This window comes from Punica granatum, chromosome 7, assembly GCF_007655135.1.
Source record: "Punica granatum isolate Tunisia-2019 chromosome 7, ASM765513v2, whole genome shotgun sequence".
Lineage (NCBI taxonomy): Eukaryota > Viridiplantae > Streptophyta > Magnoliopsida > Myrtales > Lythraceae > Punica > Punica granatum.
In genome coordinates, this window is record NC_045133.1 from 17,817,038 (window position 1) to 17,844,179 (window position 27,142).

General features: G+C 36.4%; 4 protein-coding genes across 10 annotated transcripts; 1 reads left to right on the forward strand and 3 right to left on the reverse strand.

Annotated features, from left to right (window-relative positions):
• Positions 1–216: 216 nt before the first annotated feature.
• On the reverse strand, positions 217–1,901 carry LOC116213118 (protein SHORT-ROOT-like). Its single transcript, XM_031547939.1, has one exon. It carries the CDS (start codon positions 1,797–1,799, stop codon positions 486–488), a length of 1,314 nt encoding a protein of 437 aa, XP_031403799.1. The 5' UTR covers positions 1,800–1,901; the 3' UTR covers positions 217–485.
• Positions 1,902–6,631: 4,730 nt separating this feature from the next.
• LOC116215376 (selenoprotein F) lies at positions 6,632–11,308 on the reverse strand. Of its 4 annotated transcripts, none has more exons than XM_031551065.1 (5): positions 11,163–11,308; positions 10,355–10,556; positions 8,932–9,019; positions 7,506–7,687; positions 6,632–7,044 (listed from the first exon to the last, which is right to left on the reverse strand). In XM_031551065.1, exons 2-5 carry the CDS (start codon positions 10,516–10,518, stop codon positions 6,972–6,974), a joined length of 507 nt encoding a protein of 168 aa, XP_031406925.1. In that variant the 5' UTR covers positions 10,519–10,556; positions 11,163–11,308; the 3' UTR covers positions 6,632–6,971. The 4 variants fall into 4 exon arrangements, with proteins under 4 accessions (XP_031406925.1, XP_031406926.1, XP_031406923.1 ...); XM_031551066.1 differs by having other exon boundaries at positions 8,932–8,990; positions 10,338–10,556; XM_031551063.1 differs by lacking the exon at positions 11,163–11,308 and adding an exon at positions 11,034–11,085.
• A 4,705-nt stretch (positions 11,309–16,013) lies between these two features.
• Positions 16,014–20,621, forward strand: LOC116215445 (splicing factor 3A subunit 2-like). 4 transcript variants are annotated; one of them, XR_004158464.1, is made up of 5 exons: positions 16,014–16,378; positions 16,486–16,624; positions 16,889–16,936; positions 18,239–18,435; positions 18,524–20,621. XR_004158464.1 is itself a non-coding variant. In XM_031551156.1 (4 exons), exons 1-4 carry the CDS (start codon positions 16,359–16,361, stop codon positions 18,311–18,313), a joined length of 282 nt encoding a protein of 93 aa, XP_031407016.1. In that variant the 5' UTR covers positions 16,018–16,358; the 3' UTR covers positions 18,314–20,621. The 4 variants fall into 4 exon arrangements, 2 of the variants coding, with proteins under 2 accessions (XP_031407016.1, XP_031407017.1); XR_004158465.1 differs by having other exon boundaries at positions 18,721–20,621; XM_031551156.1 differs by having other exon boundaries at positions 16,018–16,378; positions 18,239–20,621.
• Positions 20,622–20,835: 214 nt separating this feature from the next.
• On the reverse strand, positions 20,836–25,529 carry LOC116214448 (probable peroxidase 26). Its single transcript, XM_031549852.1, has 5 exons — positions 25,364–25,529; positions 23,779–23,996; positions 23,460–23,639; positions 22,525–22,684; positions 20,836–21,284 (listed from the first exon to the last, which is right to left on the reverse strand). Exons 1-5 carry the CDS (start codon positions 25,527–25,529, stop codon positions 20,851–20,853), a joined length of 1,158 nt encoding a protein of 385 aa, XP_031405712.1. The 3' UTR covers positions 20,836–20,850.
• Between the last annotated feature and the right edge of the window lie 1,613 nt (positions 25,530–27,142).

The window sequence follows — 27,142 nt, forward strand, 5'->3', positions numbered from 1 at the left end:
TCCCTGTGCCTGACAAAAGAAAAGGAAAGAAAAAAGAAGTGCTTTCAGGTAAGGAAGGCTGATATCATAGCACAATCATATCTAATACTTGTGGAAGTATCCATAATTCATTTTCTGACAAAAGATAATTTAGCCACAAAGTGATAAAAGATAAGAAAACAAAGGGAAGAAATCCAAAAACAAGTAGATCATATTGTGCTGAATCCCATGAAGAAGTCCATACAAAATTATATATTAATTATTGAAGCACAAGTTCAACCACTTTCAAACAATTACAACAATCTAAATACCAATAACAGTTGATAGCACAAGGGGCATGAATTTAAAGCAACACAAACTCCCACACAAATCATGAAAAAGTTTTACACTTAGAGAAGAACTGAAGAGAAGAGATTTCCATCATGATCATAGAAAGCTAGCTCGAGTTGAGTGAAATAAATTCCTTTAGAAATAACATATACTATGCTATAGATTCAACCTTCTAGCTAGGGTTTCCAAGCCGAAGCCCACACCACTGGTTCGTCCTTCCAAGCCAAGTAAATTCCCAGTTCCTGATCCACCTGACCTTGCGGTGGCACTAGGGACCACCCGGCTTGGTACCTCTTGAGCAGAGCCTTGACATCATCGATGACGTCGTCACTAAACCTGACTGGGAAGAATGCTTGCTTGAGCTTGTTCGACCATTGAATCCCTCTTTCTCTTCTCTCGCACTCGCCGCCGGTGATATTTCCATCACCGTCATCACTGCAGGTGTCACAGGCCAAAACCCTAACTATGCTCCTCGAGCAGTCCCTCTCCAACATCAACCTTTCATTACTCGTCGGGATGAAGCTCTCTTCTAGCATCTCGAAATACAATGTGTAGAACCGAAGGCACTCCTCGAAGCACTTGACGAAATCTTCTCTCGGGCTTGAGAAATCAGCTTCTTCTTCCACAACGGTCACAACCTTGGGCCGGAGAGACTGGAACATTCGTATTACAGCTGTTCTATCCTCCACCTCGACTCTTCTCAGTGCCCCAATGCAATTCACCGCAACAGCTTCATCCTCCTGAATCCCTAGTTCCTCCTTTGTGAGCTCAGCTAGGTTGGTCGGTTCGCTGATCACGTTAATTTCAAAGGGTACTCCCATAAGCCTGGCAAACTTCTCCATCCTCTGTCCAATTTCCTTCATTACCAACCTCACAACGCTTGCGGTTACGATGATGGTGAGCTTCAAGCGTGGGGTCTCATCGTTTCTTGTGGCTAAGGCTTCGAGCAAGGTAGGCCATTGAGTGCATAGGGTATTGCTTATATCAATTATGTGAAGCTTGCTCTCCCCTTCTAGGGCTTCCAAAATTGCACCATTTGAAGCGACATGACCAAAGGTTGTCCATGGGCTCACCTCTTGAAACTTGAGTATTAACTTCCTCGCGGCATCGAAGGAGTGGCTCTTCTCCGCCACCGAGATTAAGGTTTTGTAACAACGTCTACCCGTGTCGGTCGCCTTGCAGAAGAGCGCTTGCAAGAAGTAGGAAGCCAGTTTCTGGTCGCAATCTCCATAGGGAGAAGCCAATTCATTCAACATCCATAGTAGGTGATGGATCTTACCCGAGTCCTTGTCGGAGATCGCCCTCGCACACTCCCGAAGAAGGTTTGCTGCCCATTTCCCGGCCGCAGACAGCTCGGCAGAATCCGATGAATGAGTTGCTGGAGAAGGATGGCTGTTGTTAGCACTATGCATGTCTATGATCGGATCATCGCTTATTTGTTGATTGAAATTGAAGGGCGTTCCTTTGGAAGAAAAGAGGGATATGTCCATTTGGGGAAGTAGCTGAGTTTCATATGTGTGTATTCATGGAAATGACGAGAGAGAGGGATAGAGAATAATAGCAAAATCTCTAATTAATAGTTATGAATTAGGACCCATATATCACTTTGGGTCATTGTCTTGCTTGATTAATTATAGTATATATAGCTTGCATTTTATATTATGGATCTTCAGACGTCACCTATAAATTATTGAGGTCGGGCATACAAAAAAGATGAATGGTTCGATTTTCTCACGCAGGACGCATAAAATGTTACACGTGGAATTTCTGATATTTGGAATAATTTAATTTCCTCCTATTTGTGGTCATCACAAAATTTTATTATGTGATAATAAAAGCCACAAAATCGGCCATCATCTCCAGCAAGGGTTTTCTCTAATTATAGTATATATAGCTTGCATTTATTATGTGATAAATTATTGAGGTCGGGCATACAAAAAAGATGAATGGTTCGATTTTCTCACGCAGGACGCATAAAATGTTACACGTGGAATTTCTGATATTTGGAATAATTTAATTTCCTCCTATTTGTGGTCATCACAAAATTTTATTATGTGATAATAAAAGCCACAAAATCGGCCATCATCTCCAGCAAGGGTTTTCTCTAATTACAATACATGAGATGGGATGATACATATATCACTACAAGAAATAAATATATTATATATATATATATATGAGATGGAACTAATAGAATAATTATATATACATATTGAAGAGATAAATATAAATAGTGAATTGATCATTATTCTTGATGGAATCCTTAACTGATTGATTAATTAATTAATGATATGGCAACTGGGTCTTGCAAAAACAAGAGGACAAACAACATATTTCTTTTGGTTAACAAAAGAACAAAGAGGTAACGATAAAGCCGAAGCACTTTGATGTAGACAAGAATTGAGCTTGGGCAGTGAATGTATACATATTGTTGAATGTGATTAAAGCAATTTTCATCTTTCAACGAAAAAGGATGGTACAATGTTGAGAGTATTTGTATTCCATATCAAAAAGACATAAAGAAATTCATAAGATTTTAGAGATTAGGTATCATAATATATTTAATTCAAACTTTTAAGTTGGAGATAATCCAATAATTTATAAGTTCAGTGAATATTTTACATATAACTTCACATCCACCTTCGACAACCAAGAGCGACAAGCCTCCGGGTTGAATTTCCATCGATGAGATTCCCTATGCCCCCTCCTCCTTATGTCCCCATTTTTTTGGTGGATTTGCGTGCATATGCCTATATTGTTACCTTTAAGAAATCACCTTTTCAACCATGATTTAGATAACAAACACAATTATAACCTTTCCTTATATTTATATTATTTATAACCTATATTAATTTTCACCTATATTTTGCTATATATATATATATATATATTAATTATGTGCATCCCTATATTGTTAGTTGTTCCTTAGGTTCACGATTCTTATTTTTGGGTATCGAGTTACTCATCTTTATAAAAAGCGGATCAAGTTGATTAATATAGCTAATCTGAGTGCATGGGCTCGGCTATCATCTTTTGGTTGCATGATGTTTGGAAAAGATAGGCAAGGACGGCATATCGAAATTTAGGAATCATGAATGAGGCATCTAAAAAGGCTTATTCCTCCTCTGCGTACAAACAACAAGACAAGAGTTTTGGATATTTTATATAAAATTTATTTTATAATACATGACAGTATTATAATTAGTTGATATAATTACATAAGAAAACAAAATTTGAGAACCTTTCGAACCCTATAATTGGAGATTAAGTCCTTGTTCGAGCCTCCTAACTGATTCCTCCTATTTTCACAAATATAAATTAGTTGTGGTCCATGCATGTTATTTTCATAGACGTCACGTACTTGAAAATTATTATATAAAAAACTTAGTATATATCAAAGTTTAAATTGTTCAAAATTTTCTTATTAGTTTTGTAATATTTTATTTGGGTATGTTGAAGATAAATTGCCGTGAGATTGAGCTCATATCATTATCATCATCCCCCATTTAAATCCTAACTATTCAGCCTCTTTAATTTCCTTACCAGTATATTTTCAAAGTATTATATGGTTTTGATTTAAAAGTTAAAACATGTGGAATAATGCAACCGAAAAAGAAAAAAAAAGTAACCGCGAAAAACATGTGTAATAATCTCCACTTTTATTTTATTTGAAATATTCATGGTAGTTTACAAATTATTATTTCATATACGATTATATTTGATTAATAAGAAAACAAATTTTTTATTTTAAAACCCTTAAATTGATAGGTTTTAAAATGAAACGTGAAAACATAATTTTAGTAATGAGATAATTAATTACGTACAAAGTTTTTAGTCATAATAGACATGTAAAAAATACGATTTAGTTTATGACTGAAATTCTTCAATGATTCTATCTCGTTATATGGCATGAGAAAGTGCCATTTTTTTTTCAATAAGCTAATGGTGAGAAAGTGCCAATTAGATTGCAACAAATAGGTGAATGAGTGAACAATTACCATAATTGTTGTTAATAATAGCAATCTCATATATTCTTTCTCACTATATTATTGTGTGGTATAATTTCAAATTTTCTCAAAATATCATACAAAGAGAAAAAGGTATAGAAAGCATATAAATAATCATAGCCTACCCGGTAACCAAATAAAAGGAAAAAAGAATAGCCTTAAAATAGTAATCAAATCAATATAACATTCAAGTTCATCTAGGGGAATATTTCTCTGAATTTCAGGAATAAGGAAATTCCAGAACATTAAATTCCTTGTATCTTCAACTTATGGTTATGTGAAATTTCGTATTCTGGATCTAATAAATCCAAATAGACTCAACGATATATTTATCTTACATTATTTGTATTTAGGGATACGATGGAACGTTTTTCTTGAAAAATTAAACGCTCTCCCAAGAACTTTAAAAAGTTTTTTCGAATCATATCTCTTTGTACCTTAACCAGCCGGCCCTCTCGCTCAATCTCAGTATGCTCTTATATATTTTGAATGACTATCTCTATTATACCTTATCATATTGTGTGTATATTATGTGTTTTTAAAAAATATAGTATATAACTTATAAAAAAAATATTTATAATGTTTCTTGACAATTACAATAATAATCTCATACAAATGAGCTAAAAATTCCTCTTATCGTTGTAATCTTATTCATTTTAGTTTTATTTGCAATTTTTTTTCATTACAAAACAATATGATATATTTTATAATATCATTTCTTTATATGATTGAATTGTTGAAATTTCATCTTTTGTTCTCATAATCCTAAGAAAAAATTATAGACTAATTCCGCGTTTTCTGAATTTCAGAAACTGCAAATAACTTTTATAAATCGATTACTGCTATTAATACTTCTTTTCTACAATTCTTCTTTCAAACTAATTACCTTAGTTCTGCAAGAAAACTTCAATTAATTATAATCTTAATAATAACCCAAAAATTTATTCCTTCAACATTTCAGTTACATGATTTCCGAAACGTAGAGTTCAATTATAAGAAAATATATCTATCACATGACATGTTTCTATAGATTTGGGGTGGTGATGTTTTTCGCTTTGCTTCCGCCACCAAATAGATCGATTGGATGGGACAAAAGAAAAGGGAAGAGAATGGCTTTGAAATATTCTTGGGCAGTTTCTGTTTGTACCCATTGGTTTGTTCACATTGAAGATGTTTAAATAGAATTTCAGAATTAATATAAATCAGCAAAACTATATTTTCCTCGTTAATTTCAACAGATATTATTAAATTTTTAAACAAAATTCCACTATTGCAGCCTTTATTCTCTCGGATAAAGTAAATTAAAGCGCAGTTACAAATTGATTTAAACAGGCTATTGATGATCTGCACTTTCACTCAACAATTTATGTGAATATTATCGTAACTGGTAAAGGTACAAATAGAAAATGCTCGAAGGAATATTAAGAGATCAAGAAGCATTTCCGTGATAATGTAATCCAAGGTAAGCTCGGGAACAACCAATGCCTTCGCTAAATCCCCGGCCCCAGGACAACGTTCCTCTCAATTGAAAACCGAAGAGGATCCCACATATCCACAAAAGGTGGATCTTGATCAGTACACAATCACAAAAAGGGCTCTTATGAGTCCGCAGAAACACAAACGACCCCTTAAGCCGGACTTTGCGGAAACCGAACCAACATTTCCATGATGATTGAATTGGGACCTGCTTTTGGAGACTGCACAAGATTTAGGCAAGTGCAGGTCCGAGAGACATAAAAGCATAAAAGGGTCGAACAAGCTCCACCTCAGAGTCTGCAGATTGAGACAATGCGTTCCGGGTATGTGATCCCTATCTATCTCGTACTCGTTTCTCTGCAGATAATTTGTGGGTCTGGGGCATCTGTTTAGACCTTTTGATATTGCTCATACCTTGGAAAACAACTGCACGACACACGCATAGTTGCTATCAGAACAGTGACGCACAGTTCATCGTTTGGAATGACGTACTCTTTTTAACACACATCCTTATTAGCACCATCTACTCATGGAGTGATGTCTCTGGTTGAAATACCTCCAGAGCCAACTGAGTTTCATGATGAATTGAACCCCAACCCTTTCCAATGAATGTAGATTACCAATTGGATTATAACAATTTCAAAACGGAGACACTGCAATTTATTCGATTCGCAACCTCGTTGTCAACGCTTCTGAAGGGCAACATCCATTGCTGCTATATATTCTCTCATGTGTCCGAACAAATTGAAATCCTCCTGCAGTTTTCTCTAGAGAATGCCAGCATATAAGAGGGACAATTAAATCTTATCGTTACCGAAGCTCAATTTCAAAACGAACAGTTGAGGGAAAATTAAATCTTATCGTTATTGAAGCTCAAATTCAAAACAAACAGTTGGCTCTCATTGGTAACAAGTGAATTATCCAAAAGCCATTTGCGTTAACTATGATGGTTAACCTCCCAGAGCCGTACCTAGCCCCATTATGGGAGAACCGTCATTTTGCATACACCGACATGCTTCAAATGCATAGGACATCGTCATTCGTAACTGAAGCTTGAAAAAGAAACCAATTCCCTGTCCGGACACTAATGTTATCTCTGTGGGTAGATCCTTTCCAAAGTGTCAACATGGAAAGAAACATGATTAGCTAGAATTCGGGGCCCAGAGACACCAACTCCACTTACTTTGATGAAGCAGACTTGAGCTTCTCTCGTAGAAATTGCAGTATATGCTCACGTTTCCAATTGTCGATTCTGCAAAAAGAAGCAGCGCAAGTAGAAACCCCAGATTTATGTAAAATGTGCAAACAGCACGGAGGATATCCCTAGTTAAATTACTAGGTAACTTCAGTCTAACTGACTGAGCCAACCACACTGAAAGAACCTGTTGAAGTACATATTATGACAACACATCACCAGTTACCTCGAACTACAAATAAGTTCATCTATGACAGGGGCTTATGACAGGAACTGCCCTCAAGGTGAAAACCACTCCAGTTTTCAAACGTATTTCCGTCAGAAAATTGACCACGCAAACTAAAGAAGAAAAACTTTTGTGGTCTTATGTTAATAGATGAGGGCTCACACATATAATGCAGTCTCTACATAATTGTGCACAGTTGCTACACTTGATTGGTCTTTTTCAATTTTCATTATATTTCCTGACAATTACTTGAAGCAAGAAAACAAGTAAGAGTTTTGAGAAGGAAACTCACCTGATAGTGTCTTTTTGTTGACCATCCTCATCGAGCATGGTCAATTTCGGTGGTGAATTGAAAACATACTGCACCTTGACAGAAGGAAACTGGTCCTTCTCTTCTTCAATAAATCCGACGATTTCAGGATAAAATACTAATTTCCTCATGCAAACTTCCAATACTGCCCCTGAATAGGTAATCTGCGAGTGACAAAGGAATTCGTATTTCATTACTAAATATCAGCAATAAACTGAAACTTTACTTTTTGGAGTTTATTAACAGTAAGCTACAGTTACGTCAAGCTCTAAGGAAAAGATGGCTCATAAGTTAGAAATGGAAAGCTTGCATACTGATCTTTGCTCAGATTTTCGGAAGAGATTCAGAGCCATGTTCATGTCCAAGCAAAATCAAAGATAAGAAAAGTCTTGCAATATAATATATTTCAAGCTGGAAGGTAAATCGACCATATAAGAGAAAATGCATGCTATTATTTTCTCAATGGTGAAAAAGTTTGAAGAACTAAGATCAGACAACTTGATCATCACAAAGTAGCCTATAGAAAGAGTCTCAATGTAGTTGTTTAGTAAAATCTGTGATTGCCAAGTTTCGCAGAATATCAACATAGATCTGACAATGCCAAACTACATGGTGCTCAAAAATGGAGTTCCAGATTGTCATTACCTAACCCCTAAAGCATGATTTCTCTTTGTCAAAGTTTTAAATGTACTATAACCTTTTAGTTACTTCCCAGGGATAACAGGAAACTGGAGACAAGAAAGTATGACAGTGCACCTTTCAGAAACGCTTAGAGTGCGTTTGGATTGAGAGTTGAGTTTTGGTCTTAATTGGTTTGTAATGATTGTATTGTTGAATTATGAGAAAAAGTGTGAAAAAGTAATAAATAATTGAGGGAAAATAATGATTAAGTAATGATTGTGTTGTTGAATTGTGAAAAAATAATGAATAGTTGAGAGAATTTAATATTAAAATTGAATTGAATGGTTAAAAATATTTTAAAAATAAAAAAAGTAATGATTGTGATGTTGAATTGAAGATAAGTGGAGTTGAGTTGAGTTGAACATTGTTTATAAAACAAACACACCCTAGTTTTTTAAAAATTCCAAATGAACCTTGACACCGAGAAAACTTCTAAATCACAGTTCATCAGCTAATTATGGTAAAAAAAAAAATTATTACTGTCTCTTCCGTCTATTTTATTTTAAGTCTAATTCACCCTACAAGTAGTAAAGGACCTTGGGATCAGATTCAAAGTGTAACATCATGTCTTTTTCACATTAAGTAGTGTAGCATCTATCTAATCAAAGTAACTCTAAGCAACACCAGAATAATGACAAACACAAGCTCCCCATAAGTAACAAACATTAGAAAAGTATGGTTTGAAAGAAAATGGGGTCTATCCTTGGAAGGATGACATCATCAATACCTTGCTTGTCTCATCATCAGAATCCTCTGTGCAACACTTCAAACAGTCGGATACCAGCTCTGCACATAAAAGCTCCCTAATCAATACCCTGAAAAACTCCCTCTCAGTTTTCACAATATGATAAGTGTTCCCACATCATATCATATTTTGCATTTTAATCTTCCATGCCTAGAATCAGCCAACTTATGCCAGGTCCTTTACAATTTATAATCATTGTACATGCAACAAAATCTAACAAAGACTGGTGTAGACTCTAGAGAGAGTAAGGGAGTCGAGGGACTCACAGCAATCAAACTACCATCGTTGATCAGCCTAAAACCAATAAACAGCATCTAAATACATACTTCTTTAGTACAAGTATTCATCCTTTTAAACAAATATTTTGGGTTGTCCTGGGGTCAAAAAATTTCAGTAGCTTTTTTCTTCTCAATCTCATCCCTTGAGGCTGTTCACATGTTAGTATAAGTTCATTTTCAAGGGGGGTTTCTACGTATCTCTAGCTCAAAGGACGATACAACCAAATTTCCATCTACTGCTCGATAAACATTCGTCACTACACACCCAGATAAGTGTTCCCACATCATATCACATTTGCCAATTGCCATATAGTCTTCCATGCCAAGACTCGACCAACTTATCAGGTTCCTTTACAATTTACAACCATCCTATACACTAAAAAAACTAACCAAGACCGGTCTAGAAGGTTCAGACCAATCACACTATCCTCACTAGTTGTCGAGGGTCAACAAATTTCCATAACTTTTTATTCTCAAGCAATATAACCAAATCCCAATCTACTACTGCTCTGTAAGTACAATAAGCATCCCATAGGCAAAAGGAAGTGAACCCATCATCAGGCAATAAACTTTCTGAATTTATAATTTGCACGAGCTAAGAATTTGATATCTAAAATAACAGTGAGAAGCTCATAACTCAATCGACTACTTCTGGTGCCAAAAATAACAATTGCAAAGTACAACGTGAAATTGTGAGCAATCCAAGCATTCTAAATGTCAAATTAGCAAAATCTTCACAAACTTCTTCGGGATTATGATCTGTGCACTATGGAAACCACAGCTTGCAGCCTTAAAATTAACTATATCAATCAAGGCCAAGTGCAGCATAAAAGCCTAGAATCCCGGGGGATGAAAGTATCGAGCCATCAGATAATTTGATGAACTTACAATTCAGGCAACAGAGAGCTTAACAATGATAGCAAAAAATTCACACTTTTTTTAAAAAAAAAAAATCTAGAAGTTAATTGCAGCGTAGTAAAGACATATAATCTAAATCCAGGATTTTCTCGTAGAGATAATAATATTGGCAAGCACAGAGCCAGTGAACTGCAAAGTCAAATAAATAGTGAGGGGGGAGAAGATGATGAAGCAAAGGGGCGCAGAGGGGACCTTGGTCCTTGACATACTCAGCGAAGGTGTTGCAGTCGGAGCAGAGGGCGAGACCAGTAAACCCTAAAGCCTCGCATTCTCTTGTGCTCAGTTGATCTCTCGATAGAGCAACTGGTAGCAATGCAGCGGCGACCACGAACAACAGAAAAAGGCATCGACGTGACTGGATCTGTGGACTCATCTGTCTCTCTATCCTTGGGTCTGCCTCTCTCAATGTCGCTGCAAGTCATATTGTACAATCTTCAGATGCTATAAGTAGCGAGAAGCTCAAAAGAGAGAATAATAGCACATGATCCTTGAAATTTGCAGTTTCTGCTTAGAGCTTCAACTGCACATGTACTCTTTCTAGAGGGGCAGTTCACTCTCGACCTCCTAATTTCAACCGAATTATCACAATCTTGACATACATATTGCACACAAATCGAACCTGCCGAATGTACCCGAACGCTTTTTCAACATACTAAACACTCAACCACCACATCACGAGTTTCATACGGCACAAGAAAGCACCATGTACAGCACAGACACAATTAGAGCAAAAGGCATTCAACGAATGAACAATAATTGAGTAAATAATAATTGAAGGAAAAAAAGAATCCCATCATCATCATTTATAAGCCGATACCGATTCCAGTATGAACTCGGAAAAACCAACGAACAATCAAAAAGTCACAACATGCGAAAACTACGACATACGAATCTGAATATAAGCCCTGACTACAATCTGAGCCATAGAATCCAGCCATTGACGACCCAAGAGCTAAGAATGCGAGATTTGAACCGACTAAATCGAACTGTAAGCACATCGTTAAGTGGAAATGGTACCCTCTTGGGTCGACAAGACTTTGCGCTGAGAGGTCTCCTCGTCCAAAGCTCAGATTTTTAGCTCAGAATCAGTCAGCCCCAATTTGCTGAGTTCTGAAACGGTGCGGGAGGAAGGGGCCGAGACCGAGAGGGAGGCATGACTTGAAATTTCCATTTCGCCCTTGGGATTTTGGTATTGTTACAGTAATGCCCTATAGATAGTTGGGCTTGGGCTGGCTGCATCTGGGCCTGGGCTTGATATAAGAGAGCCTGGGCATTGTACTTCTTTCTGGGAGCATTGAACGCCTGGGCAATGCACAGCGTGGAGAAATAAATAAGGCTGTCAGGATCGAGTTTCTAAGTGTAAACATTGTAGGATCCACGGAATCGAGACGATGAATCAAATGATACGATGGTAAATTTCTATAAATGTAGTGTTTCGAAAATACTTTTAAACATGTTTCCTATGAATAATAACCTTAATTAAGGTAAAATCGGCATACAACATAGATTCCTATTAATATCATCTGCAACGAACCAAACATTTTTGCTCGTTATAGTTGTCAAACGTTGATTTTTGCATCGAAAAGTGAGATCACCAAAAATTATAATTTAATTTTCCCCGTGTTTCTAAAGCTGGAATAGATGGTTCTTAGTTAGTCAACCCCTTAAATTGTTATAGGAAACGACATATAGTAAGAGTTTTGAGAAGGAAGCTCATGCGATGGTATCTTTCTATTGAACGTCCTCAGTGAGCACGTACGGTCAATTTTGGGGTGAGCTGAAAACATACTGCCCTTTGAAAGAAGGAAACTGGTCATTCTTTTACTTTTCGATTACAAAAAAAAAATTCAAAATTCAATACAATAAAAAATAAATTCTAAATAACTAACAAAGAAATATGAGTAATCTCACTAAATATCGAGGCTACAATATTTAAGTCAAAAGGTGAATGTGTGCATCACTGTACTTCATGTTTTGATTTCAAGATAAATTACTAATTTCCTCATGCAAACTTTCCAATACTGCCCCCATAATATATAGGTAATCTGCGAGTGAAAAAGGAATATGTATTTCATTACTAAAACCCCAAAGGCGAAACTTTACTTTTGGAGTTTATTAACAGTAAGCTACAGTGAAGTCAAGCTCTAAAGAACGTGACTCATAAGTTTCAAATATTTATGGCTTCTCCAATACTTGAAAACGTAAAGCTGGTCATACTGATCTTAGCTCAGATTTTTGGGATAGATTCGGAGGTCGGAACCATGTTCATGTCCAAGCAAAATAAAAAAGATAAGAAAAAGTCTCCACTGAGTTGTAATAAGTATATATATATATATATATATATGGGGTAAATCTATATAAAATTAATATTAAAAGCCGAGATGACTTACCTATCGACGCCACATAGGACGGATGAGGATTCTCCTCGTGTGACTTTTCGTATGACGCCATGAATCAAAAATTTGATAAATATTGGAGCGTGATAGTACCGCCTCACTTCTCGAAACCGATGCCATGGAAGATACAAAGACTCTACCAATTTCAATTTCAAAAAGAAAATCCTGCATGAAAATATTGATCTGTTCAATTTGAAGATACAACTCAAAAACTTCTACTCAATTTGATTTTGAGGAAGAAAACTGAGCTGCACCAATTTCAATTTGAAACTTATCAATAACCAGGTTTTGTCACTTGAGATGTAGATGAGATGATCATAAACTAGGAGGCTGACGCCTAATATGTCGCAATGCTTTGCTTGCATTTTTCCGTTACAAGTTATGATTTGATTTGGATTTGGTAATCAACTGAGCTGTGCCACTTTCAATTTGAAACTGAATACAGAAAAGGTTCTTTTTCTTTTTTTTGAAATATGCATAGAAAGTTTCTATCGTTGAATATATGTAATTGGATAATTCTTATTTATGCAATGATATTTATTTGGTTATTCATAAATCGTTTGTGTTTAATATAATAAGTTTATAAGACACTTGGCATATGCTTCATTCTCAAAAGTTGAAAATGTGAGTGATGAAATATTCTGGTATGGGTTTCTTTAAACTGTTCACGGTCGTACGAATCTTAATTGAGCGCTATCATTTCGAATAGACCATCATCTTTGTTTGTTTCCATGATTTGTATTGAGATACTAATAAAATAGAGTAGTGAATCACATACTATTCGATATCTGATTTTGAAATAGACATGTGAACACTTCTACAAATAAATGAGTTGAACATGATGCACATATAATATTCATGTAGTACTTTACTGTTGTCAATGAATATTATATGGACCGTGTTAGTGCATATAGTTTTTATACCTGAGATGACACGGTTATCTCATAAATGAATAATTAGGATTTGCTTCTATTTATATACTTGTGCTAAATAAGGGTATTCGGCATACTGTGGTCTTAGTTTGTTGTGTGTGAAGGTAGGTGTCCAGTTGAGATGAGATTCATTGACCTGAATAAATATGGAAAGATCCTATGGGTTGAATTCTGTTATTGATCAGGAAATTCTTGGTTGAGGTGGTTAGACTTAAATTGAAAAGAGTTGTAGTTTAAGTTTTATTTGATATAAGAATGGAACCTCAGAGATTCCATAAGATCATCTATGGGGTTTGATATTATCCATGACCCTGATTAGATCGCGATCTGCAATGAAGGGACTCTAGAATATCCCAATCGCACATTATCACTATTTTGAATTGTCATGACATGCTGCTAGATGTCACTCATGATCTTTGAGAGCTAATGGAATTTTGGAAATTGTGTTTTTGGTTGTGGAAAGGAGTTTCCGATAATGTCAAGATGGTGGGCATTATAGTCTCATTGCCATTTAGTGATGAACCTAACTAGTCACATACAATAGCACGTGTTCGAGCTAAGAACTAATTGATTCTAATTAAGACATTTAATAAGTAATCAATTATTGGATTATACTTGCAATGTAGTTGCAGATGTGCTAGCATGTCCCTAAGTCAAATGCAACATTGAGGTGGACTTGTTTAAGGAATTATTATATTTGATGTAATAGTGTCCTTAAATAGAAAGTTGCTATCTATGGAAAGTTCATATGTGGAAACTTGTGTCCAGGGCATACCGATTTTTCTCTTTTGGGGCTAATGTGAATTATGAGATAATTCATGGGTGGTTTTATAAACGATAAAATGACACTTGAGGTTCTATATGATTGCTAATTTTTGACATCGAGTCCTAAATATTTCACTTCAGAAAAACAAGTTTTAAAACGTTTGAAAAAGTATTAGCGGTGGTCTTATCTGTCATCGCCGTTAACGGAAGCGCCAGCAAGGCGGACGGCACGTCCAGCTGGTCGTTATCTGCCGACATGGCACGAATGCCCAACTGAACCCGAGCGGATGGCCCAGATTTTGGCAACCGGACTTGAATTTCTCTTCTTCTTCACCCGACTCTCTCCCCATCATTGATGTCTTGCGAAATCTTTCCCCTGTTAGATCAAAACCCTAAAACCCTAAATTTTGGTTGCCCATATGTTTGATTTCGTTGAACTTAGAAGCTGCCAAAGATGCCTCCACAGATGCTAAAGATGCCAATTAAATTTCCTTTCACTTGAGCCTCTTGGAAGCTGGGTTGATTGGGGGAGAGGAGCCGCACTAGGGTTTCAGGCATGGGGAGAGAGTCGGGCGAAGAAGAAGACATCCGACCTGATTCGACCCGATTATGGGAGGGATCCGACATCCGGACCCGAACCAACTCGTGACCACTCACAACGCGCCACGTCAGCATTTAACGGTCATGTGGACGAATTTGACTACGTTAGGTCCTCGTAAGCGTGACGGTAACAATCAGTTAGATTTAGGACCAATGTTGATACTTTTTCAAACATTTTAAGACTTGATTACCCGAAGTGAAACTTTTAGGACTCAATATTAAAAAATGACAAACTTTTAGGACCAATAGTGTCATTTTTCCTTTTATAGACTACCTTATCATTGGGACTTGTTTACGGATTATACTAATTATTTGTGATTTAATTATTATTGTTAAACAATCCTAAGGACTAATTGGCAATTTATGTAAACATATATATAGATATGTGTATCCCTAATTTGTTAATTGGTTATTACGTCCAGAAAAAAGCAGCTGGGGCATACGACTGAAGTAAGGACAGCCCGTGTCATCCCTTGCTCATGGCCAATCAGAGGAAATTGGTTATTCCCTTAGCCGCTCGTTGCACGTGGTGTTCACCGCCCATTTCACCTTTGCGCGAGAGTGTAGTTCGAACGTGCGGGCGACCCCGGGGACTAGATCGAGTCGAGTAGGAACAACCCCCTGGCGATAGACTTGTTGATGTGGATGAGCTAGAGGCCAAGCACTTGGGCGGCTTCAAGCGATTATTCGAGAAGGCAATTACTTATTCCAAATAATTCCTACTCCGTTTGATTTACAAACCAATTTTAACTCTACTCCACTCTATTCTACTTTAACTCCACTTATCTTCAATTTAACAACACAATCATTATTTTTCTTTTTTCTTTAATTTTTTAACCATTTAATTCAATTTTTAATACTAAATTTTTTTAATTATTGATTACTTTTTTCATAATTCAATAATACAATCATTATTTCCTATGAACTATTCATTACTTTTTTATATTTTTTTCTCACAATTTAACAACACAATTATTATAAATCAATCAAAATCAAACATAACATAATAATTCTAAATAACTAAATAATTAGAATTATCTTCTATTTCTAAATTAATTGCGAGACTTTGCGAACAAAAGTAACTATCGTTGAATCTTAGTAGGATAGTCAAGTTACCAAATCTCGGAAACACTCAGCTTGTGGTGAGATGACGATCGCTCCATTTTCACACTGCTGCAATCTAATTTTCTCATTTAAGGGAAAAAAAGAAAATTTCCTTTCCCCTGTACATGTTTGCCTCTCCCTCTTCTATGAGTCTCCTCGTTGCTCCTGTTCCCTGAATAAATTTTTTACCGCAGATCGAAGGGTCTCATTTTTCCCTCTCTCCCCAATGTAGCGTCAAGCTCGGAAGATCGACTGAGGAATCGAGACTTGAGATGGGAAAAAGTGCTGATGGTCATTGAGATTGGAAGGCAGGTAGCGGCGGTACCGCCTTAGCCCAGAATGAGCCCATCGACCGCCGTGAGCGTCTCCGCAAGCTAGCCCTCGAGACCATTGATCTCGCCAAAGATCCCTACTTCATGCACAATCACCTCTGCAGGTACACAATCCCTCTCTCTCTCTCTCTCTCTCTATCAATTGAGTTTCTGATACCGTGTAGAATTGGAGTGACTGATCGATTGTTTGGCCGGTCCTTTTCTGTGTTAGCTATGAGTGCAAATTCTGCCCGACAACGAGGGCAACTTTGGCACATACACTGGGGACGAAGCGCCAGACCAATTTGGCCAAGAGGGCGGCACGTGAGACCAAGGACGTCGTTGCTCATCCCCAGGCCAACAAGCGGAAGGTCAATATTTGCGACTCATTTTAAGAAATACTAGAATAGCTATTTGAGAGAAGTGGAGACATTTGGTCCGTATTAGTGAGATCCAAGCGTAGAAAAGAGACTTGAAGGTGGAGATCTAGGCATAACAGCGAGATTTGATATTGCATATACTTTGTTCGTCATAATGCCTGATTGAGTCAGTTCCCCTTCAACCTCTGTATGAGTACCCCTAAGTTACTTTCCTCATAACAGATTCTTTTCGGACTGATTTTATTTCTTTGGTAGGTTGTGTTGTTTCTGATTTTGACCTGGTGGCCCTCGACTTTATATCAGGTAATTTGATATTTTTTAACCTTCTTTAATGCTGCACTTCTTTATTAGTTTAGGAAAGAATGAACTTCATTCGGTTAAGACAGATATGCCATTAGTTAACTGATCATACTATAAGGGAATCATAGTGTTATGACCATTCTATATCATATTAAGAGAAGTAAGGGATGTAAATATCTAAATGAATACTGATCAATGGGTGCATGCTTGTGAGTCAAGGGGCACAAAACTATAAAAATATAATTGTACGTAAAAAAATCTACATATATGGGTATGAGCCTTTTTTATCCAAAGGTTAAGGATATTTGTGTAATTTTGTATAAATTAGAAGGGTAATTTTGGAACTCAAATGTGGAGAAACACCAAAAGGAGCTTCACACTTTTATGTATTGTATTAGGCATATTGCCCGCCCGTTGCGCGGAAATGACTAATCTTTTCTCTTTTTGCTAATTTTTCCTATTAAAAATATTAGAGATTTTTTTATTATATGAAAAGTCCCTGAACCTATTACAATGAAATGAATATCCTAAATATATAATAAAAGGACTTGAATAGTCTTACATGAGTGTCGAAATGGAATCTCTTGATCACCGGTTGTTGGCCTGCCTAATTGTGTTAACCCTCTTTTCATAGTGTAGGGGAATTTTTAAGAGGTTGTCTTTGACATAGTCCAAACATTAACATAAATAAATTTGTTGTTCTGGAGAAGCCCAAGAGAAGGAATTATCAATCCAATGTCAAACAGAGTTTATTTCCTAATTCTTTCTTCTCCGGGATCTCTAGCTCATTTTTCTCCAAATTCTCACCAATCCCACCAATGACCCGTAAAACATCCGCCTAGACTTATCTCCAATATATTCCTTGTGCCGGTCCATTAGGTTTGATGAGGCCTATTCTAACCCACTCGGTGCCAAATGTTAGCCCGATAGAGAACGCAATTTGCATGGGACCAAAGCCAAGTAAAGATACACATAATGTTAGACATGTGTTTGCATTTGGGCAACAGTCTCAACGTCTATAAACTATTCAAGCAAAAAAAGAATTTTGATCCTTTGACCAGAATGCATGCACTGATTGCATTTATGATCAACTTTCATAGCCCAACTGTTGCTAAGAACCAAATTGAGTTACTTCTCATTTCCAAATTTTGAAGGAGAGCAAAGGGAAGAAGGATTCCAAAGTGAAAACATATAAATACGCCATGAACTTCCAAAAATAAAATAAAATAAAAAGCCCTCTTAATTTTTATAAGATTTGCTGATCACACCCCATACTTCCCACATACTTACCAAGCAATTTCTCAGCTTATGTTTCCTGAGCTCAAATACTCAATACGTGCTTCTCACAAAAGCCTGAAGTCCGAAGCTGGAATGTGTTGAGCAACAACCTGAGGAGAAGAACAAACCAATAGCATATGAAGATCAGCGGACAAATAGAAAAGATGAAACTCTCAAGAACAAACCTCCTACCGTGCAATCGACCAGTATTGACCAACATCAAGGTTAGAAGGAGTAGCTATAACGATAATTTATACACATGACAAACTGCAATGAAGCAATCTTTAACGCAATCTTCAATTAATCAATAAGAAATCAAGTTGTCAACAAAAAAGAAAAGATTGAGGCTGCTGTCCACTGCCTATAGTATCGAGGTCCACGATTTCCAGAACCAGATGGCCGGGGTCAATGTTCGGTTCAACATGGGGATGGCCGGATGGGAATTCCTGATTTGCTTCCACTGCAGCCGACAATGATATCTTCTTCTAATAGCACCTTCATATCTACAGGCAACCAAAATCCTTTCCTTGAAGAAGAAGAGAAGAGAGTGCCAAATCGAGGATGAAATAAATTAGTATTATTTTTGCGAGTGTTGTTCTCTCGAGAAGTGGAAAAAGAGGAAGAGACTATGAGTATAGCGGTCAGGTTTAGTAGTTTCCTTGTAGGGGACGTATGGGAATATCAAAGAGGAGGGGGAGAATGTAAAAAGTCGGTCAAAATGATATGAAGAGAGGGAGGTTTGGTAGTGCAATCAAAGTGGAAATTCAGATAAAATAGTTATTACGATAAAATAATTATATATATATATATATGTTAATGTAAGAAAGGTGAATGGATATTTTATCAGGAGTTGGGGATTTGATCATCAAAATTCGAGTAATGCCATCCATTCAAATGGAGCAATGGTATTCATTCTTCCCCTATTGTCTCGGAGTATATATAGATCTGGTAATTTTTTGAAGAAGAAAGGAATAAAATCTTGATGTAACCAAAAAAGAATAAAATCTTGAGTTAATGTCAACTTAAATTTTCAGAGGGACAGAGACATAAAAAATAAAATAAAATCAGATTTTCTCAACTAATATCATTAATCGAATTGCTATTTTTATCTTTCTTCTTTCACAAAAAGTGCAATCCTCTGCATTTCTACATTATAAAAAGAAAAACATAACGTGACTTTCATATTTTTCAATGATAAAGAAAAAACCGTAATAATTCGCAATTCACTTGTCTCGCCTATGGGCTCCGTAAAACCTCACTCTTTGGGAGCCTTTCCATTGAAATTTATTTATTTATTTCTTAGAAAAAAAACACTGAAAATGACATGAGTATGTGGAACAAATTGCCATTAAATAATTATAAGCATGTAATATTGGAATCACAAAGAAAGTAAAAATGATACCTTTATTTACCCGATAGATGATAAAAGAAATTTGGTGAAAGAGATTTGATGAAAACTCAGACATATCTCGAATGAAACTCGAAATGATCATGAAAAGTAAGTAACAAAATGGAAGCCATCGAGCAACTGCCTCCTATCAGAAGAAAGATAAAGAGAAAGAGTCATTACCCGATAATCTAGCACTTGGAAATAGCAGTGTTGGCAGCAAGGCGACGAGGAAGCAAGACCAGTAGATGGAAGACAACCGGTGAATTGGCAAGTCGGAACTGGTCTGAGAATGATTTTCTATGGTGGGGTGTTTCACTGTTTGCAAAATGATACTTATCGAAGATCGTTTACAAGAGAAAATTCGCTTTCAACGTTGGGTTTACCCTCGGGGGCCGATGGGGAGGAGGCAGTTTTTTTTTTTTTTTGGCTCGATGGGGAGCAAACAGTTGAAACTCACTATTTATGGTCCTATATATTTAAACGGGCACTTTTTTTGGATAGTTATTTGAGCGGACACTTTGCTTCGATTCTTTTGTTTGTTTCTCTTTTAAGGGCATTTAGATTTTTGAGTAGTTTTACTCAAAAATCATCTTGGTAAGAAAAACTAAAAAATAAGTTCGAAAGTTCGAACAATGCATACAAATTAAAATAATGTAATGAAAAATATTGTCCTTTTAGAGTGTCAAAAATCAAAAGGGCTTGTCAAAAGGCTTTTCAAAATGGCACAATTATCTCTAAATGAAAAATATCGGTAAGGGGTACAATAACTTTTCGATGAAAATGCAAATGTACATTAAATATGGGGGTACAATAGGAATTACAAAAATAGAGAAAGGTAAAAGAAAGGGTAAAATGGAAAATAATAAATGTGAAGAATCCAAAGTTGAGCTCCACGCTTTTTTATTTAATATAGAAGTGTAGACGGACAGGCATAGTTATAGATTCACTTCCCATTGTATCTCTTTTTTCTCTGTTTCCTTCAAAAAAAAAAAAAGGAAAGAGAAGCCAAAGAAATTCAAAGATTACATTCAGCAGTGTTTATAACAAGTAAAATGGATATTTAGAATCTTTCAAATACAATAAAAATTTTATTGCCCGTTACTTACGTTATATTTCTTGGGGAAGAGAAACTAAAAGAAGATTACGATGACATGATCAAGTAAATTTCCCTTCAGATAATTAATTAAACGCATCTCAAATTTATCCAGACCAATCAACATAGAACCACGAAACTATAGAACCGCCCCTGTCAAGGGCTCTCCGCGTTCGTGAACCGGCAGTTCCGCCGGATCTCCCCTTGATTGCCGGTCAACACTCCGATACTCCCCATCCGACTCATCGACAGTGCGAAGGACCGCCTGAAGTCCTCAAACCCTTCATCGCTTCTGGCGAACTCCTCAACAATCTGCTGCGTGTCGTTCCCGCGGAGCAAGTCATTGTCAAGGTGGAGCACGGCACGGCGGGACTGGATTTGGGAGTAGTATAAACTAGAGAAGTTGTAGTATGATCCAGGAGTGAGATCGACGAGTGGGTCCGGTTGGCCCTTGGACCGGGGAGGACAGAGCTTGGACATCTTAGCCCTGAAATCCGGGTCCATGTCCGGGTCTGGCTTGCCGGTCCCATTGAAGTTATAGAGGCGGTCAGTGATGTAGCGGCAGCGGGTCATTCCCGTCGAGTGTGCCCCTGTACATGTTATCGTCACATATATATTAATTTTGATCATTAAAGATTAATAACATTCATATTTCAATCATTTTGTCCACTTCCACAAAATTGTTTTCTCTGGTAGCATAGAGTCTACTGATACTAATAAACACTTTTAGGCGTCTCTAACGGACTTTTCCCTTATACATTTATACTCACGTTACGTGCAAAATATTAAAATGAATAATACTGATATTGTTAATTTATTTTGTTAATATACGATATGAATATCTAATTATTAATTGTTGAGAGTAATAAATATCTATATGTTACCTCTAAACTATAACTAACTGAAAATCTAAATTAGAAAATAATTGAAATAATTGAATTATCACAAATAATAAGATAAATAAGTACATAAAATAAATGAATGAATCACCTATCGTACTTTTGGAGGAAAAAAAAAAAAGAGGATCTGGAGTAAGAGGTGAGAACTGACAGGAGAGTGTGGGGGAAAAAAATAAGGGAAAGGGCAAATTGTGTTCGTGAGTAATTTTTTGTGAAGACTTTACTAATTGAATTCCTAATGAATTGCTCTTCTATATTGAAATATATTTAATCAGGCAATTTGAGAATCGAAAAGGGTCTTTCCTTTTATAATAGTATATAGAAGTATAGATATCCCTTACAATTATTATTGTCAAATAAACTTAATGGTGGGTCTGAAAATATACTCATTGGATTCGCGGTGGCAACGAATAGATCCCTTTTAAGAGATGGTAAAATTTTCCAATGTGGTGAGGTGATCGGAAAACAATGATTAAGACGAAAAGACTGATGGCAAGAATTCTGAATCTTCTCACTACATCGAAGTATATAATTTTACAAGAAAACTATCAAGGTGCTCATATAGTTTATTTCCCCATTATAGACTAATATTGCTAACCTTATTAGGTGAAAACTTCGTAGATTCCCATTCGAAATATGTTGAATTGGCTGTAGTTTTCTATCTAAATATATTTTAACATGATTTTCCACAACGAAACTTTCAAATGAGTTCGATCATAGCAATTCCTAATAGAAACTAAAGCATATCGCAAAGATAATGGAACATAAAATGATTTTAGAAAGAAAAATAAAGCAGGAAAAAATTCAGTATTTTCTCATTAAATTAAAACGGAACAAGTATTGCGTGATTATTACACCGTTAAAATATATACTTAAATATATATAATATATACAAGAGTATATATTCACACACATAGATATATATACTTACCGAGAAGTGTTGCCAAGTCCAAGACATCTAGGCCCTTGGATTGGAAGTGGGCCAGTGCTTGTTGCCATGAGATGGAGGGTGATGGGAGATCCACCGAGGCCGCAGTTGTTCTCGGACCGTCTCTTCTCCCCGTGAACACTGGATACGATGGGGCACCCGCCTGTGTATGTTTTAGACTTTATTAGTTTTCCCAGCAAACAAAACTATTTTCAAATCAAATATTGGTTTACGTGCTTTTCAATTTTTCTTAGGTAAATAAATAAGTTTCAAAAAAAAAAGAGGAAAAAGCGTCTATAAAAAGTGGGAACTAAATTTTCTAATAGTAACGAATCTTCTTTTTTTCCCAAAAAGAATAGTAATCAAGTTTTTATTATCAGGAAAATTATAAGTCTTTTTTATTCGGATATAAGGGAGGCATATGATCTAATACAAGAATAGAAATAGTAAAGTTAAATAAGCGGTAAAAAAGTCCCACTGGCGAGGATCAAATTCGAGACCTCATGGTTTCGGATGGCAACTTATATCACTGTACCAAATTCCATTCCTCAAAATTATAAGCCTTTTATTTTTCAGTGTTCTTGGTAAAAAAAAAAACATGCCTTTTATTTTCCGCTATTCCCTCTCAAAAGATGGTGAATATTACTCAGTAATAGCTATCATGTTGGTATTATATTTTGCATAATTCATGGCCTTACTAAGATTATGCATGAAAGAGGGATTTAGACTCACGACCTCATAACCCACGAAACATAAGCACGTCCTGTGTAGTTGCACCAATTGTCAGGTTCGGTGGTAATGTACGTATATAAGTATGTTCTTGCATGTCAATTGAACATTTACTCGCTATCGGGGAACTTTAAATTAATTGCTTCGATGCCTTACTCTAAGATGTAAAATGACATATACGCAAATGATGAAACTAGTAAGGCATATACCAAATGCGCAGCATCTCTTGTTGCGAGGTTGAGAATATCGGCACAGGAGACTACTCCCGGGCAACGCTGCTCCAGAACAGTTTTGATCTTGTCGATCAGGGAAAAACCTCCGAGTCCCGAATTCTGGAGCGCCTTTCTCTCCGAGTCTGACCCATCCAGCAGAATCGACGCATCACATCCCTAAAAAGGATAAAAGGAAGAAATGTTGGTTGGTTCGACGTGAGCTAATCATCACCAAGCTAGCTCCTGTCTGAGAAAGATAAGTACGATTCGAAAATGCGTGAATGTATAGGTAGTTGGGAGTAGCGAAATAACTTACACTAACGAAGCAGTCCGAGTAGAGCAACCTTAGAAGCTTCCGGGTGATGGTCTTATCTTTTTCCCAATGTAGCTCGACCTGGTGCCTGACATAAACCTCTGCGTACCGGCACGTGTTAGCGATTCGATAATGGTGCCACTGCAGCTTCTGCGGCGATGGCAGTGTCACTGCTGCGTCGACCTTCCCGGGGCCCGACCCAGCGGAAGCCATGAGCGATACTAACAGGAGTAGGAGAGTCCACATCAACCCTAGGCTCCCCATCTTCTCTCCCACAGTATATATTACAAGGATTGTGAAGGAATGAGCTTTATGCCAAGCCCTAGTAATATAATCGAGGATTGGACAATTTATTCAGGGCTAAGCCTTCAAGCTTATATAGGAAAATAAGAATAAGACCATAGGGATTCGTACGCGTGGCTTGACCGATAATGCAGAGAGGGATAGATACGCACATTATTTATTAATTAATATTGGTTATTTAATTGAATAAATTTTGAATTCTTTTGAAGTTTGTGATGAAAAGAGTGTTACCGAAGTTATGTGTAGGCAATGGGCTGTATTCACATGCAAAGCTAGCCCGATCAGATGTGTTACATATTTCTACAACATTCTTCCACGGCATGTTGCTGTATAATATAGATGTATGTATATCACTTCATTATTTCCGAAACTTGATTTCAAAGCAAGAAAAAACAATGTGCATGTGATTTCTACCTTGGTACACATGAGATTTCCTCGGTCGACACTAAATATGTTCATTATTTCGAAGCAATAAATTCATTAATTACAAGTAGGTCTTCGGTTGGTTTGGAAGTTTGACGGGGTTAACAAGATATCCATTGATAGATTAGCTCAGGTTAACTTCGCGTTTCTATTGAACTCTGCTTATGAAGTCTCCAAATTCTCCAGTTAAATATCCAGCATTATGGGTATGATGCTTACATTATAAATGAAAACGTAAAAATTATTGGGAGAAATAAATTTTCAATCCTACAAATTTGACTTTCAGTCAATTTTAGTCCTATAAGTGTGTGTTTGGTTTTTAAAAATTTTTCAACTCTACTTAACTTAATTTCACTTATCTTCAATTTATCAACACAATCATTACTTTTTTTTTCATTTTTTAAAAATTTTTAACCATTCAATTCAATTTTTAATATTAAATTATCTCAACTATTCATCATTTTTTTTACAATTCAACAACACAATCATTACTTAATCATTACTTTCTCTCAATTATTAATTACTTTTTCACACTTTTTCTCATAATTCAACAATACAATCATTACAAACCAATTAAAATCAAAACTCAACTCAACTCAACTCAACTCAAAAACCAAACACATTCTAAAAGTCTGAATTAGTCCTATACATTTGCTCCATGAAACATTTTTGTTCCGTTCCGTAATCGGCTCAAATGAAGCTGTTGATGTGGACTTCACGCCGCTCTTATTGGCTGTAATTTAAGATTTTTAAAATAATGAAAAATTAATAAATATTATTTTAAAATTAGAAAATTATAAACAAATAAAATAGAGAGCCAACCCCTTGTCGGTGATGGGTAAGTGTGACCGGGAGTGGGGACCTCGCCAATGGCCCCCACTTCCCATATGAGGTGGCTCATGAATTCTAAGGTTGCCAGCAACTTCATCCAGGAGGTGGGACGCTCGTAGGGCTCCAAACCCGAGAATTACATCGGAGATTTGGTTGATCTCAAGCACAATTCCAACAGTGGGTGCCTCGCCACCCATCTCAAAGTTCGTCGGTGACCTCATATGGGGGTGGGTGTCGCCGGCAAGGAAACCCCCTCCCCCTAAAAGAACCAACGAAAACTCACCTCACAAATCGAAGATAATTTTTAAAAAAGTGAAAACCCTTCCAACTACCTCATCCATATGGTGGGGGCCACTGGCAGGGCCTCCACACCCGACAACAAGTTAGTCGTTTTTCTTTTTTGGATTTTTTCCTTTTTTTGAAAATTTATAGGAAAAATAACATAAAAATTCAAATAGTTTCCTTAAATCTCCCAACCTAGCAACTTTTCATTTTTTGGCATGAAGAATCAAAATATTTCATTTCGTTTTCCTCATCTACCAACCCGTTATTTTCAACATTAACGGCTTAACGTGGCCGTTAAATTTGCCTATATGGCAAACGACAACACACATGGCAGTATTATGTTGTCCTTTTAACCCGAAAATCAAATTGTATGACTTTTTTCCTGATCGACCAAAATATCAAAAATTAAAAAATTTATCATATTTTTCATATAGTCCCTAATCTACCAAAATGTGGATTATAAGTTTGAATTACGAAGTCATATATATGTATGTTGGTTTGAAAATTGAAAAATATCGCCACATATCCCAACATCTGCAATTTTTTTTCTCAATTTTTTCCTTACTTACGAAAATGATACGAGGCATCCTAACGTTTCGGGTGATGTTTCAAATTTATCCCACCGTCAATATTTCACCCATTTTGAACGACAAATCTGAAGTGGCATGTAACGGGGTTGACGTGGCAGTGTGTAGGCCACTCCTATGTTGGCAGACATGAAGAGTTCATTGGGCCAACTTCGGGCTACCCTGTTTTCATCACTCGAGCCACTATATTGCGAGTTCTTGGGTTCTATCGAAAGCTCATATATAAGACTATAGCTTAGAAGCAAGTTTTGAGTCAAAAAAACAAAGAGACCAGCTAGAAAATTGCTCTTAAAATTCGATTTTCATCACGTAAAGCAGAAAATTTGTGAAGTTATTTCTCTCAAACCGTACAACGAAATTACAATCGTTTAATTGTTGTATCTTCCATTGACAAGAGGAATTTGACTACATAAATGTTTAGGACAAAAATGATTTTAATGGAATTTTTCATTTATGTAAAGTTCATCGGGCCAACTTCGAGCTGACTGTTTTCATTGCTTGGGCCACAAATTTGCAAGTTCTTGGATGCTATGAAAAGCTCACATATAATACTATTACAATTAGCCGCTCGTAATTTCGTTTTATGGTTTAAGAGATATAGCTCTACAAAATTTCTGCTTTGCGTGATGAAAATCAAATTTTAAGAATAATTTTCTAGCTCGTTTCTTCGCTTTTTACTCGAAACTTGCTTTTAAGCTGTAGTCCTCTATATAAGCTTTTCGTAGCATCCAAAAAGTGCCAAATTGGTGGCCCGAACAATGAAAACAGTCGACTTGAAGTTGGCGCGATGAAATTTGCATAAATGATGAATTCCACTAGAATCTTTGTTGTCCAAAAAATTTACGTGGTTAGATTCCTCATATTGCAAAAAAGTTACAACAATTGACTACTCGTAATTTCGTTGTATAGTTTGAGAGAAATAGTTCTGCAAAATTGCT

Excerpts from the sequence above, each read along its gene's own strand:
- LOC116213118 (XM_031547939.1), bottom strand. The coding sequence starts at position 1,799 with ATGGACATATCCCTCTTTTCTTCCAAAGGAACGCCCTTCAATTTCAAT.
- LOC116215376 (XM_031551063.1), bottom strand. The coding sequence starts at position 11,070 with ATGGCTCAGATTGTAGTCAGGGCTTATATTCAGATTC. Across the intron at positions 9,020-10,354 it reads GACTGCAACACCTTCGCTGA|GGTATTGATTAGGGAGCTTT; the intron begins GTATGTCAAGGA and ends GGAGTTTTTCAG. Across the intron at positions 7,045-7,505 it reads CAACAAAAAGACACTATCAG|AATCGACAATTGGAAACGTG; the intron begins GTGAGTTTCCTT and ends TTCTTTTTGCAG.
- LOC116215445 (XM_031551156.1), top strand. The coding sequence starts at position 16,359 with ATGCACAATCACCTCTGCAG. Across the intron at positions 16,625-16,888 it reads CCCAGGCCAACAAGCGGAAG|GTTGTGTTGTTTCTGATTTT; the intron begins GTCAATATTTGC and ends TTTCTTTGGTAG. Across the intron at positions 16,937-18,238 it reads GGCCCTCGACTTTATATCAG|CTTATGTTTCCTGAGCTCAA; the intron begins GTAATTTGATAT and ends GCAATTTCTCAG.
- LOC116214448 (XM_031549852.1), bottom strand. The coding sequence starts at position 25,529 with ATGGGTGGCGAGGCACCCACTGTTGGAATTGTGCTTGAGATCAACCAA. Across the intron at positions 23,640-23,778 it reads ACTCGGACTGCTTCGTTAGT|GGATGTGATGCGTCGATTCT; the intron begins GTAAGTTATTTC and ends TATCCTTTTTAG. Across the intron at positions 22,685-23,459 it reads CAAGAGATGCTGCGCATTTG|GCGGGTGCCCCATCGTATCC; the intron begins GTATATGCCTTA and ends AAACATACACAG.